This window comes from Canis lupus, chromosome 18, assembly GCF_048164855.1.
Source record: "Canis lupus baileyi chromosome 18, mCanLup2.hap1, whole genome shotgun sequence".
Taxonomy (NCBI): Eukaryota; Metazoa; Chordata; class Mammalia; order Carnivora; family Canidae; genus Canis; species Canis lupus.
The window spans coordinates 49,986,838-50,001,224 of NC_132855.1; the positions used below are offsets into that span (position 1 = coordinate 49,986,838).

Below are 14,387 nucleotides of genomic sequence, written 5' to 3' on the forward strand. Positions count from 1 at the left end.
TTATTTTTTTTTATTGTTCAACTTTAATAAACTCAAAAGGACAGTGTGTTTTACAATGAAAAGTCTATCTTACATAGCTGACAATAAGAGGACAAATAAAAGTGGAGCCTTATAAATTGAGGAAAGACTAAAAACAGTAAAATCACAAATAAATATATTCATTGTATCATAGTCTATCTGTCTTAACTATTTCTTGAGAATAGAAACAATGACATATATCTTTGAATTTCCTACATCTAATATAACACCTGGCATACAGAAAGTACTTAATGCTTATTGAATAAATGAATAAATGAGTGAATGAAAAAAAAACTCTATATATTTATTTATTTTAAAAACCACACATTAAACCAAAAATGTATGTGTGGCTTTGATATTAACTGAATATTCAGATTACATATGTACATACCATTGATTAGTACTTTGCAATCTGGTGTTCACAGGGTGGGGCACGAACTTTTGGTATGTTTAAGTCTTTAGGCACGTATGTGCATCCTGTGCAGCAAGCTCTATAACATTAACTATCATCACATTTTCTTACGGATAAAGGACTGCTAAAGGGTTAAAACTTCTAAAGATGCAAAATTCCAGACTTCAACCTCTATTACAAAGCTGTAATCATCAAGACTGTATGGTTCTGGCACAAAAACAGACACAAAGATGATTGGAATAGAACAGAAACCCAGAAATGGACCCTCACCTCTATGGTCAACTAGTCTTCAACAAAGAAAGGAAAAAACATCCAACAGAAATAAAAGTCCCTTTAACATATGGTGTTGGGAAAACCAGACAGAAGAATGAAATATGGCTCACTTTCTTACACATACACAAAAATAAATTTAAAATGGATGAAAAACTGAAATGTGAGACAGGAGTCCATCAAAATCCTAGAGGAGAACACAGGCAGCAACCTCTGTGACCTCAACCCCAGGAACTTCTTACTAGACATGTCTCCAGAGGCAAGGGAAACAAAAGCAAAACTGAACTATTGGGAAACTTCAAGATAAAAAGTTTCTGCACAGCAAAGGAAACAACCAACAAAACTAAAAGGCAACCTATGGAATGGGAGAAGATATTTGCAAATGACATATCAGATAAAGGATTAGTATCTAAAATTTATAAAGAACTTATCAAACTCCACACCCAAAAAACGAAAAATAATGGGCAGAAGACATAAACACACATTTTTTCCAAAAAAGACGTACAGATGGCCAACAGACACATGAAAAAATGCTCCACATCACTTGGCATCAGAGAAATACAAATCAAAACCACAATGAGATACCATCTCCTACCAGTCAGGATGACTAAAAAATTAACAAGTCAGGAAACAACAGATGTTGGGGAGGATGCAGAGAAAGTGGAACCCTCTTATACTGTTGGTGAGAACTCAAGCTGATGCAGCCACTCTGGAAAACAGTATAAAGGTTCTTCAAAAAGTTAAAAATGGAACTATCTACAACCCAGCAATTGCACTACTAGATATTTATCCAACGGATACAAAAACAGTGATTTGAAGGGCACATGCACCCTCTTGTTTACAGAGGCATTATCAACAATAACTAAATTATGGAAAAAGCCCAAATGTCCATCAACTGATGAATGGAGAAAGAAGCAACACACACACACACACACACACACACACACACACACACACACAGAAACATTATTCAGCCCTCAAAAGAATGGAATCTTGCCATTTGCAAGGATGTGGATAGAGCTAGAGTACTATGCTGAGCAAAATAAGTCAGCCAGAGAAAGACAAATACCATATGATTTCGCTCATATGTAAAATTTAAGAAGCAAAACAGATGAACATAGAGGAAAGAAGGAAAAAAAATACAGAGAGGCAAACCATAAGAAACTCATAGCTACAGAGAACAAACTGAGGGTTGCTGGAGGGACAGAGAGTGGGAAGATGGGGAAACTGGTGATGGGCATTAAGGAAGGTACTTGAACACTGGGTGTTATATTAAACTTGATGAATCACTAAATTCTATCCCCAAAACTAATAATACACACTATATATTAACTAACTTGGATTTAAATAAAATCTTAAAAAACCCAAATAAGCCCAAACAAAAAAATCAAAGCAAACTTCCAAAGATGCATTATCAATTTTAAAATATTAAAACATATATTTTAATATACATGTAATTTTACATTATAGTAAATGCTTTAATCTCTCTTTGATGAATCAGAAGTGTCATGGATCTTATGGAACGCCAATGAGTTATGAATTATTCAGTAATTAATGAGTTCTCTTTTTTTACCATTTTAATATGGAGTTTGTTACACTTTAAAAAATTATAAGACACTACATAATCATTTAATATGCAACTAATATTACCCATGCAAAATGAAATATTCAAACAAGAAAGCTATGTATATTAATGTACAAATGTCAAATCATTCTCCTAAATGAATATATTTTTACACAGCCAAAAATAGCATTCTAGTGTTAGATGGGATGTTATATAGACAGGAAAAGAAAAACTCCTAGGGAGGGCCCTATATCCTAGCATCCTACTCCAAGAACTAAAAGAAAACAAAATAGATAGGGGCTCTCAGAAGTCCAATGTTTGGATACTGCTCTAAGAAATTTGATTATAATGCTCAGTTCATGGCTAAAATAGATATCCTTTTATGATAATGAACAACAAACGATCTGCTTCTAGAAATACTCTAACATCCAGAACTGTTCAAGTTTAATCAAACTGCTTTCCAAAAATGGAGAATCTTAATGGGAGACAAGTATGGAAACCAAATAATTTCAGAACATAAAGCATTCCTGAGATAAGACTAGGGACCCACAGGTGATGTACCACATTATGTGGCACAAAAAGGCTGAGACCTATAGGGCCCCAAAGTTTGAGGAAAGGAAAAAAAAATGGGGGGAGACGTGGACAGTCAAAAAATGATATATCAAGTATTTTGGCTATCCTCTCCCTTCTTCCACACTCAAATATTAGAAAAGTAAGCACCTCTACTCCTCCCGTTTGCTTCAAGAGCGAGCAGGCATTATGATATTAATAACAGCAAGTATGAGCCACATACTATTAAGTCTGCAAGTGTTTGATGGCCTGCATACATTTATCTTTACTTACCAAGAACAGACAATAAGGACAGAGTAAATGTGTCTCAAGCTTAAAGAAACTGTAGGCTATTTCTTAAAATCTGAGACAAAGTAAAATTAAACTTTTCATAGGCATTATCTAAAGAAAATATGATCAATGGTACCTGTGTAAGGCAAAAAGCTTATACACCAGTCTAACCAGCTCTCTGAAGCAAAAGTAAATGTGAGGCTTTCAAAAATAAATGCTATAAAGTCTCAAAATCCTAAGAAGGCAGCAATGACCTTGTCTTCCTATATAAAAGAGGACATATTATGTACCCCGGATGAATCAATATCAAAAATCAATTTTGATGATACAATGATCTTTTAATAAATGTTGTTTCCATAATCTTTGAGAAATTCTCAGTTTTCATGATGAATCTTATCACAATTAAGAATGTAACTATCTATTTCCTTTAAACAACGGGACTGATAGACTTCTGCAAGAATAAAAAGCTACAGCTTCTCCAAGACTGAATATAAAGCTTGGGAAATAAAGCATTTGCTACCAGAAGTGAGACGGCAGCATGCTACAGGTCATATGCAATCACTATTACTGTGGAGAGAAAAGTCTTTAAGAAAAATTTTAGTCAAGAAATACAAGTGCTAGAGTATACCAGTAGCCTTAGTAGCACTGAATTTAACATTTATAAAATAAATTTTAATGAAAAATTCCAGCTAATGATATATATAAGAGAAGAAACTTTTTTCCATTTACCTAAATTTGAGCTGCATAAAGGTAATCTTCCTCCACATAACTAGTTATGTACATCTGGATGTAATATTTAAGATGGTGGTCTCATATTTGCAAAATAATATTGCTTTATGTAATATAAAAAAGGCACAGCTGTGGATTGTTCCTGTACATTTGTTCTGGTACATCTCAGTGGTAACACTAATGAAGTTGATCCTTTCCTCAACACAAAAAGTGTTATTTGTCTGACTCTCCTACAGCATGTTAAAGGATGAGTTCTATCAATAGAAATAAAAAGTATAACTAAAGTTATGTAACAGATAATTTTAAAATTTACCATCTTGCTAGTAGTAGAGACATCTCACTATATTTTAAAATATACTTCAGAGTTTCAATGAATATGTTGTGATAAAATTTATGACATTCATTTTAATTTAGTATCTCAGAATAAATAGAGAAACATATTATCATTGTAATAACAGATGGTTTATCACTACTCATGAATTTTTTTATTAAGGGACTGGATCCAACTAAACATATCTGATAGAGATATAAAATACATATGAATATATAATAAATATTACAGTTCCCCAAGGCTTTCATTATATACACATGATTTAGTAACACTGTCAGAAGAAAACATAATTATGCTGTCTAATAACAGCTTAAAATTAATACTGAGTCATCAATGTTTTAAAATCAGCTATCAGGGAGCCCAGGTGGCTCAGTGGTTTAGCGCCACCTTCAGCCCAGGGCCTGATCCTGGACACCCGGGATCGAGTCCCACATCAGGCTCCCTGCATGGAACCTGCTTCTCCCTCTGCCTGTGTCTCTGCCTCTCTCTCTCTTTCTCTGTGTCTCTCATAAATAAATAAATAAAATCTTAAAAACAAAAACAAAAACACGGGATCCCTGGGTAGCTTAGCGGTTTAGCGCCTGCCTTTGGCCCAGGGCGTGATCCCGGAGTTCTGGGATGGAGTCCCACATCAGGCTCCTTGCATGGAGCCTGCTTCTCCCTCTGCCTGTATCTCTGCTTCTCTCTCTCTGTCTCTCATGAATAAATCTTAAAAAAAAAAAAAAAAAGCTATCAATTTATTCTATATTACTAACATGTTATTTTTGAATACATTTGTTGATTTAGTAAAAACGTACAGTGACAAGAATTAGCAACATATCAAGTGTGAAAAGTTTTTAAATTTTATCTTCTATCAAGTCAGATAGACATAACTGACAGTAATGTAGTTTATTCCTAAATTCAGCAGGCCAATTAGAGCTACCAGGTAACACTCGCAACTGGAAGAGGATCATAGTGATCACACCTTTACAGTAAATTCACAGAATGTTAAGATTCAGAGAGGAGTAAACCTGATGATGAAAACAAACCACCAAGGTAAATATCCAAGTGTATTTTGAACAGTATTATGGAGTGGGGAATGTAGACTGTGGGAGAAAGTAAAGTCAAATGAAAATATTTGAGAAATAAATACTTAAACAAAAACTTCTCTGCTTCAACCTGTTTAACATTCCCTTTCTGCTAAAACAGAAATCATCAGTTTTTAATAGAACATCCCTCTGCAACCTCCAGACTTAGTTACCACCTATTTCAAATTTCTCTGGATTTCTTAGTTTTCATGCAGTCACTTTCATGAGTAAGTCTTTATATTCTGCATTAACAAAATCCTCTGACCACATGAAAATAAGATGTTCTTCTCATCCTGCACTAAAGAGTACATTTCAAGTTCACTCAATAATAAAATTTGCATATGTATAATTTAATAAAGTATTTTTTAAAATATGAACTCAATGAGAACATTGAGTTGTGTTTCTAGCAGGAACCACAGCAGCTGGCATGTAACAGATAAAGACTATTTCACCAACAACACTGTTTTGCGTTAACATATCTAAAACATGGCTACATCTTAAAATTTACAGTGAAGCATAACTTAATTGGCAGAGCTTTTCCCGATGATACATACATAATGGTGCCTTTTACAAACCTTGTTTCAGGTCAGATTAAATAGATTAGTAACTATTAAATTTAGTTGAACTGAATTAAACCAAAGTAAAGGTATATGGATTATTTACTATCAGAAAACTGAAATTCCTGTGTTCTGATTCTTTTCCACATCAGTCTGTTTAAAAGCTGGCATTATTATATAGAATTAGTATGTTATATATTAATTACCTTTAAAAAAACCAAAGTACTATGCCTTTTGACTGAGGTTTAATTTATTCTTTCTTTTTTTTTTTTAAAGATTTTATTTATTTATCCATGAGAGACAGAGGCAGAAACACAGGCAGAGGGAGAAGCAGGCTCCCTACAGGGAGCCCAATGCGGAACTTGATCCCAGGACGCTGGGATCACGCCCTTAGCCAAAGGCAGATGCTCAACTACTGAGCCACGCAGGCATCCCTAATTTTTCTACATCTGAAGTCGTTATTGATAGGAAAGTACTTACTACTGCCACTTGGTTAACTGTTTTCTGTCTTTTAGCAGTTTTGTTCTTCATATTTTGTCGATTTTTTTTATGTAGTGACATACTCTGATTCCTTTCTCATTTCCTTTCGTATATATTCTGTAGGTATTTTCTTTGGTCTACCATGGAGTTTACGTAAAGTTATAACAACTTATTTTATGCTGATAAACATTATACAAAAACTATACTCCTACTCCTCATACACACTTGATGTTGTTATAATTTGTATCTTTATATTGTGTATTCATTAACATGTGTTCACAGATATTTTTTATACTTTAGTCATTTCATTTTAAAGTTCTATACCAGAAGTAAAAGCGATTTATATATCACTGTTATAGTATTATTCTGTATTTGTCTATATATTAACCTTTTCTAGCCTATTTCATATTTTCACAGGCTATCATGTTGCAGTTTAGCAACCCTTCCTTAATTTAGTCTTTGGAATATAAAGACCATACTTACTTTATAAATGAAAATAGCCAAAAAATATGCATCAGCATTGTTTGACAATTATAAATCAGAATTGAGGGGCATCTGGGTGGCTCAGTCAGTTATATGGCTAACTCTGGCTTTCAGCTCAGGTCATGATCTTTGGGTCCTGGGATAGAGCCCTTCCTTGTGCTCTGTGCTCAGCAGAGAGTCTACTTGGGGAATCTCTCTCTCTGCAACCTCCTCTCCCCACTCACAGGCAACCATGCATGCATGCATGCACTCTCTTTCTTTCTAAAACAAAGTTTCTAAAAAATTTAATTAATCAAAATTGAGCCTCTAAGATTTACAGTATTGAAAGAGTATGTTTCTGAAACCAATAAATCAGTTCCAGCCCATCAAAATCTTTACCAATTTTAATACCTACCAGTTCCTTTGCTTAGATATGGAGGCTTAAAGAACTTCACAACACCATAGACATTGACGACTGTGCCACCCTTAAGTTGATTCAGGGGTGTATATATATAGTGTGTTGTTGGAACCTAAGAAAGAGAAGCCAGTGAATATATCAATACTAAGTATTTACATTTTAGAATAATGTTATGATTAAATTTTTAAATTATCAATCTAATTGCATTTTTTTCCCTGTTAAGTGTCTAAAAAGAGGCTGTAGCCTGAAAAAAAAAAGGAAATACACAACCTATAAAGGTTACTATACAAACCAGTTTTTCTGAGAAAGGATTTTGATTATAAATACTATAATTTGTATACAATACTAAGAAATGCAATTTAAGAGATTTTGGTTCTGGATTTTAACCTTAAGTAATACCACTTCAAAACTTGTGGTATATATTTCTTTTTTTTTTTTTTCCGATATTACTATAAAGATTTTACTTAGGCCTAAAAAGCCAGGTTTTGATTATAAATGGTATAAAGACACTAAAAATGGTAAAAATAGAAAAGTTTTCTGAAATTATTGTACATAAGTTTGGAAAGAAAGGGGAAAGTGATTTATAAGGACATGTCTGCATATTAGTCAAATAGACCTTAAAAGGGTTTAGACATCTGGCCCCAATACCCATCCATCCCATCCACATCGAAAATAAGGTTACTACCTACCACACTATGAGCTAAAATTTTAAAAAATCAAACCAAAATGAGTTAATTGGCTTTTTCAAGGAGTCTGATCCTTTAGTTCAAATGCAAGAAAAGTAGAGCTTAGAAATCTCATCAATCCTTGATATAAAAAGTTGTAGCTCATAAATGATGAAAGAAAAATAATGGTCAGCATTATGGGACAGAAAAGAAAGATGTGTGATCAACTGACAAAATAACTAGATCCAAGATATTATAGTTATCTCTCTAATGTATAGGTAAATGGGGCAGAAAAGCACAGTTCAATGACACTAACTATTATGGTATTCCATGTAGATGAACAACAAACAACTTTTGATTCTAATTTGACTTTCCATGTAAATAACCCAGTATATAATGTGCACAGCATTTAAGTTATATTCTAATAGTTCAGAATACCCCCTGGGCTCTCTGAAAAGACATTTTTGCCAATTTCATAGGCTTTGTTTACTTCTTCCTTAAATACAGGTTCATAAATGTATCAAATATTTGAAGCTGAGAATCTAAGAAAATTTTGAGAAAAACTAATACCTGGGGCTAATTCATGCTTTTAAAGTTTATCAATCCTTTTATTGGTTACAGTTTCTATAGACAAACATGAATTATACTACCATATAGTATTATTCAGAATTTAAAATCAATATCCCATAGTCACTGTTAACTAAAACAAAGTTCCTGGACTCTGTCCATTAGAAACAAAAGGGTTAAGAATATAGGCAGAAGGAGGATGCCTGGGTGGCTCAGTGGTTGAGCATCTGCCTTTGGCTCAGGGTGTGATTCCAGAGCCTGGGATCCAGTCCCACATCAGGCTCCCTTTGAGGAGCCTGCTTCTCCCTCTATGTCTCTGTTTCTGTGTCTCTCAGGAATAAATAAATAAAATCTTAAAAAAAAAAAAAAAAGAATATAGGCAGAAGGTAAACTTTATATTAAACTTCATCATATATATTACCTTTTTCCAATTCCACTCAGTTACATGTAGCTCACCTATAAAAATGGGAACCTTCCTATCGCTATAACAAAATCTTAAAAAATATTGAAAAAAAGATTAAAAAAATGAAAAATGTATCACAAATATAATAAACTTCTTAGGATCAAATAATTTGTCAAATCACAATCTGGCACATGATAATGTTTATAAATACAGCTGATGAAGAAACAAAAGTATCTGCTAGATGTTTAAATATAGTACTAATCCCAGTACCTTCACACAATTAAAACTTTTTTTCCCTTTTAATTTTCTTGATATATAACTTATACAAAATATCAGCAGATATTCCAGGCAATAGAACAACCAGGTTTTAATTACTAGGTAAACATATGACTCAAATTTAACATTTTTAGATATAAAAAAGTTAGAGACTTTGTTTTCCCATTGTATTGATAGTATTTTAAAATGAGTCTATAAAGCGGATCAAATATATATGTATGTACATACATGTGTGTATCTTTACGTGTGCGCGTGTGTGCATATTTCCAATTAAAATTGAGTATCATCTTACCAAAGACATTGATTCTGCAGAAAAATCTCTTACAGATTTAACATAAACCTGAAAACAAATAAAGAGCATTAACTTGTATATAAACAACCTCCACTGTGATTACAGACGTTTAATTGCACCTAAACAATTTGAATATTCAAATTCAAGAGAATGTCATAGAAGTATGGCTTATAAATTAAGATTGACATGTTTAAAGTTGTCTAAGTTAAATTTCAGTCTAATCCATAAATTTAATATCACAGGACCATCCCCAGCACATATAATTCCCTTTCGGATACCACAGAAAAACAGGCAGAAAGTGGTCTTAGAAGCACATGGCTTAGCCCAACTCTACTTGTCTGACAGCCTAGACCAAACAAGTAGTCTCCACATGTGCGCATGTGCACACACACAGACACACACGCACAGGGGGTGTGGGGGAAGGGGTTAAGACAGAGGCAGAGAATGAACATCTTTATAAAAAATAAAATAGAAGGAAATCAATTTTATGTAATAATGGGCACTTAATCAATTTAAAGTGAAATCAAGTAGACCATCAAAAGAGAGTGCTGGTTTAAGTGCAAAGAATAAGATCAGGTCTAAAAATTCCATTAGTAATTATCTTTAAGGGATCTTTTAAAAATTCCGTTATTTAAATAATTATCTGTGAGGGATCTTTTTTACCTGGAGTCATTCTAAACATAAAGCCAAAAAAAGAATTACGTTTTAAACTTAAAATATTTAATTAATTCAGTCAGACTAGTTTATCTGCAGCTTTACAGAAATACTATTCCATCCCCTTAACTCATTAAAACCATATGATTGGACTAAAAGTTACATACTTACATAAACAGTTGATTTGAAGTCCTCAAATGCTTTCAAAAATAAACAATGTTTACCATCTCTGCTTGTAGATGAAGATGCTGACAAGACAGCAAATCCAGCCACTGCAATGGTGTCCTACATAGGAAAAAGTGGTTTTAAATCATCAAAATATTTGTAATTCTGAATGTATATAAATTCTTATTTTTATTATTATTTAAAAACAGGAGTAATTCTACAAAATGGAAAACTGGTTACCCTAAATTTGTTTAATGCTTCCTGAACATAAGATTGAGACTCCTACTTCCTCTAAAAGGTATCAACAATGTAGTCCTAGACAGGTATAATGTGTCATGTTATGAACCAGGAAAACATTAAATCACTCAAAAAATTTTATTTATTTAGTTGGAGTTCAAAAATCAATGTTTATCTCCATTTATATGAATAGGTTTGCAGAAATAAACAATGGAGACATAACAGATGATTCAATAGTATTAAGAATGAAATTTAAATGAAACTAAATGTCACAGTTGACAGACTACAGTGAGAAAGACATGTCATTAGTATAAAAACTCCATATTGTCACAAAGCTAATATATGTGCATATAAATCCAGGCTATGAGACATAAATAAGAAATTTCCATTTACATACTAATAAGAAAAAAATTGTCTTTCTACTTAGGTTTATAATATTAATAAGAAGCCAGTCCCCATTTATTCCTGCTTCTCTCATTCTTTCGTTAAATCTCATTCTCCAAATACTGGATCATACGCATTCAGAAAATCTGGTCTTGCTGCACTCTACATATATAACATGTGTGAGATTTTATATATATATATATATATATTACATATATGAAATTATTACCCTATTCTCCTAATTTTAACACCAAAATCTTAAGATGCATAAAAATTCCTGGGCTTTAGGCAGCTTCCTTCAATAATCTTACTTCCTAACAAATGGAAGTCTTCTGCATTATTGACTTCTGCTTTGCACATACAAGGAAGGGAGGGTCTGGTCTCAATGCCTGGAATTCTCTGTTTAGATCCATTAAAAAAAACTGTAAACACCTTAACAACAGGGGTCATGTCTTATTCTGCTCTGTATTTATAAGGTTTGGCACAAAGTGGGCCTTTTGTTAACAAACTGTGAACAAAATACGGATCTTACATCGCCTTTCTAAAATCTCTAGCCCTATTCAGAAATTTTAGCTCTGCAAATTTCTGCATTTTTTTCTTTCTTTATGGGAGACTGAAAACATAATTGTGTCTGTGCTGATAATGCTAAATAACCACAACTCTTCAAAGATAAACGGGAGACAATATTCCTTCTCACTGAATATTCTCTGTTTTTACCATGTTTTTAGGCAGTTTTAAGGGGGAATAAAATAAACAGTAAGATCGCCTCTGGAATAAATAAATTACTCTTATAAACTGAAAAATACACAATGCTTTCAACTTACCTCAGACTAAAAATTCTGATTTAAATGAAAACTTGAGATTTTAGTCAAAGATTTAAAGTTGTTTAATCAAACTAACACAGGAAGATAAACAGAAGTAAGGTAGTCAATGGTTTATCAGTTCTAAATCCTCTTAAAAGTACACAAAAAAATAACCTATCTCATGTTATTTTCTATTTTACTTAAAAATGTCTTAAATATTATATGGAAAGAAATACACAAAATACAGGTGGTTAGTCATAGAGATGAACATTTTTCCATTTTTCTGTATAATCTAAATAATGAGTATTTTATGATGGAGAAAACATTTTAAATAGAAAAGATCACTAAAAGCAGGACATCAGCATTCATAAGAAAAAAATTTTTCAAAAGTCTGATTCTATTATAACACTAGCAATACAATTCAGTAGAAGGTTACAGTAAAACTTTTTCTCCAACACAAATTCAACAATATAGAAATACCAAATATATTTAAGAAAACTATTGTGTTTATTATATTTATAAACCTGAACTTATATTTGAATACACATCTATAAACTACATTAAAGGCTCTCAGTGATTCCATCCCCATCAACCTGGCCTGTTTTACTACCATATACATCTATTCAATACTTTACAAATCAGATTCTCTTATATGCCTAGTGCTTTTCCACATACATTTTTTGCTTATTCTGAGCCCCTGCTAACAGTACCATTTTTCTCTTTTACATATATCTGATCCAATCTATCTTAAAACCTGGACTGGAAATGCTTCTTTCTTATGAGGTCTATTTAGATTGCTCTCTCTGAGAAAAATAATTCTTCCTTCCTCTGAACTCTTCTTTGTAGTATTTTAATATTTTTCCCTTGTGTGAAAAATGCTTCTTAATGTTTTTAATGCTCTTGAAAGTCTGTAAGATCCCTAGGACCAAGAATGTCTTATCTATCTTTATACTACATACAAGTGACTGGAAGGGGCCTCTGTTCATAGTCAGTGCTCAACAAATATGTAGAATAAATTAATACTGGAAAATAAAATACATCTCTAAACAGGAGAGGGGAAAAATGAATGGCTCTTAGAATCTAGTTCCCATGAATTTACAAATCATAATAGTTTTTAAATTAATTCAAATGCACAGAGGATAAGATAAACATTTAATAAGCAGTATTAGTCTGTATAAACACTCATTAGACTGAGTTGAAAATGTGATTTAATATGCATTGTTCTAAGTTCTAAGCTTCTGAACAGAGCATACTGAAGCCATTTAAATAAGAACAGGAATGACACAATTCAGTGCTAAGACTCCATTCTGATATACAGAACAGGTATTTATCTCAATCTGCTGAAAAAAAGTATTAGGAAACCAGCCTGAGAAGAACACCACATTACTGAAAGTGATAAGGCTTTATACCTTAATGTCTGTGTATGAAAGTTCTAAAAAAAATTGACACATTTGGTATATCTTAAATCTTTGAACTCAGGATACTCAGATATCAGTAATGGGTCATTTTCCTTTTGTGTCCAACCTACACTTTCACAGTGTTTTTTAGAAGAAATGAAACTTTGTCATTAAACAATTTACTTTTTTTTGTTGTTGTTTAGCCAACAGGAATATTTCTGTCACAAACCAGTTTCAGAGAAATATCATTGAAAACTGTATAGGTCTTTTTTAACATAAACAAGTGTTCTTGGGCAGCCCAGGTGGCTCAGCGGTTTAGCACCGCCTTCAGCCCAGGGCGTGATCCTGGAGACCCTGGATCCAGTCCCACGTGGGGCTCCCTGTATAGAGCCTGCTTCTCCCTCTGCCTGTGTCTCTGCCTCTCTTTCTCTGTGTCTCTCATGAATAAAAAAAAAAAATATTAAAACAAAACAAAACAAAGTGTTCTTAAAAATTAACAATAAACCTAAAAAGAAAAAAAAGACCAGACAACTTATTTGCATATTAACAAATATGATTTTTACATGCTAATATCTCACACAGTGTAGAATACAATCAGTGATGGAATAAGAAAAAAATCAATGTGACTAAGAAAAATGTAAACTACAAATATTAGTGTATTAACTTGCTAATTTTTAATCGATAGTGCATCCAAAATTCTCAAGTTGTTACACTTTTAGTAAGCAGATAAAGGACTCAGAAAATATGAAAAAAAATGATAATCCAAAAAGGGAAACACCTCACTTTAACAGGCATGTTAAAGTCTTGTTATCATATTTTAAAACAAGTCTTGCAAGTCTTGTTATCATATTTTAAAACACTGTTAAAGAGCGAAAGAGGACAAGAAGAAGCCAGGAATCTGATGTCACTGGTAATGTAGAGATTGATAGAAAATGTTTTTCCATTATACAAAAAGTATTTTATGAATATTAACATCTATTCGGTCTTGTAATATCAAGAACTTAACTGGAGGTATTATAGGTAATATTAGCATAAAATCTAAAATTTTGAAATCACTATACGATCTGATGTCCACCATCTCACCAGCCACCTACTGTGTGACACTGTCAGGAATCCTGCTTCTCTATAATTTTTTAGCATTCCAGGTTCTTTAGTCAGGGCCTCCGTGTATGTTGTTCTCTTTTACTAATTCACTGTCCCAGTACCCATCCTCATTCTTTCTGCTACTTTTCTCATTCTACTACTCAATCTTAGTCATATCATATATGGATATAATAATTAAATAACAGCCATTTAATACCCTCTGTTCCATTGAACATTGTCCAATGATGGCAAGGTCCATCACTCTCTCTTATTCAGTTAAGAAGTATCTGACATCCAACACAGAAGACCAAAA

General features: G+C 32.8%; 1 protein-coding gene across 6 annotated transcripts in view; it reads right to left on the reverse strand.

The window, feature by feature from the left end:
* POT1 (protection of telomeres 1) overlaps positions 1–14,387 on the reverse strand; it is an 85,398-nt gene that overhangs the window by 50,895 nt on the left and 20,116 nt on the right. For all 6 annotated transcript variants that reach the window (XM_072784428.1, XM_072784429.1, XM_072784431.1 and 3 more), the window contains 3 exons: positions 10,177–10,290; positions 9,352–9,399; positions 7,146–7,260 (listed from right to left, as the gene is read on the reverse strand). In XM_072784428.1, coding sequence (XP_072640529.1) covers positions 7,146–7,260; positions 9,352–9,399; positions 10,177–10,290 — 277 coding nt within the window. The remainder of the gene's footprint in view (positions 1–7,145; positions 7,261–9,351; positions 9,400–10,176; positions 10,291–14,387) is intronic.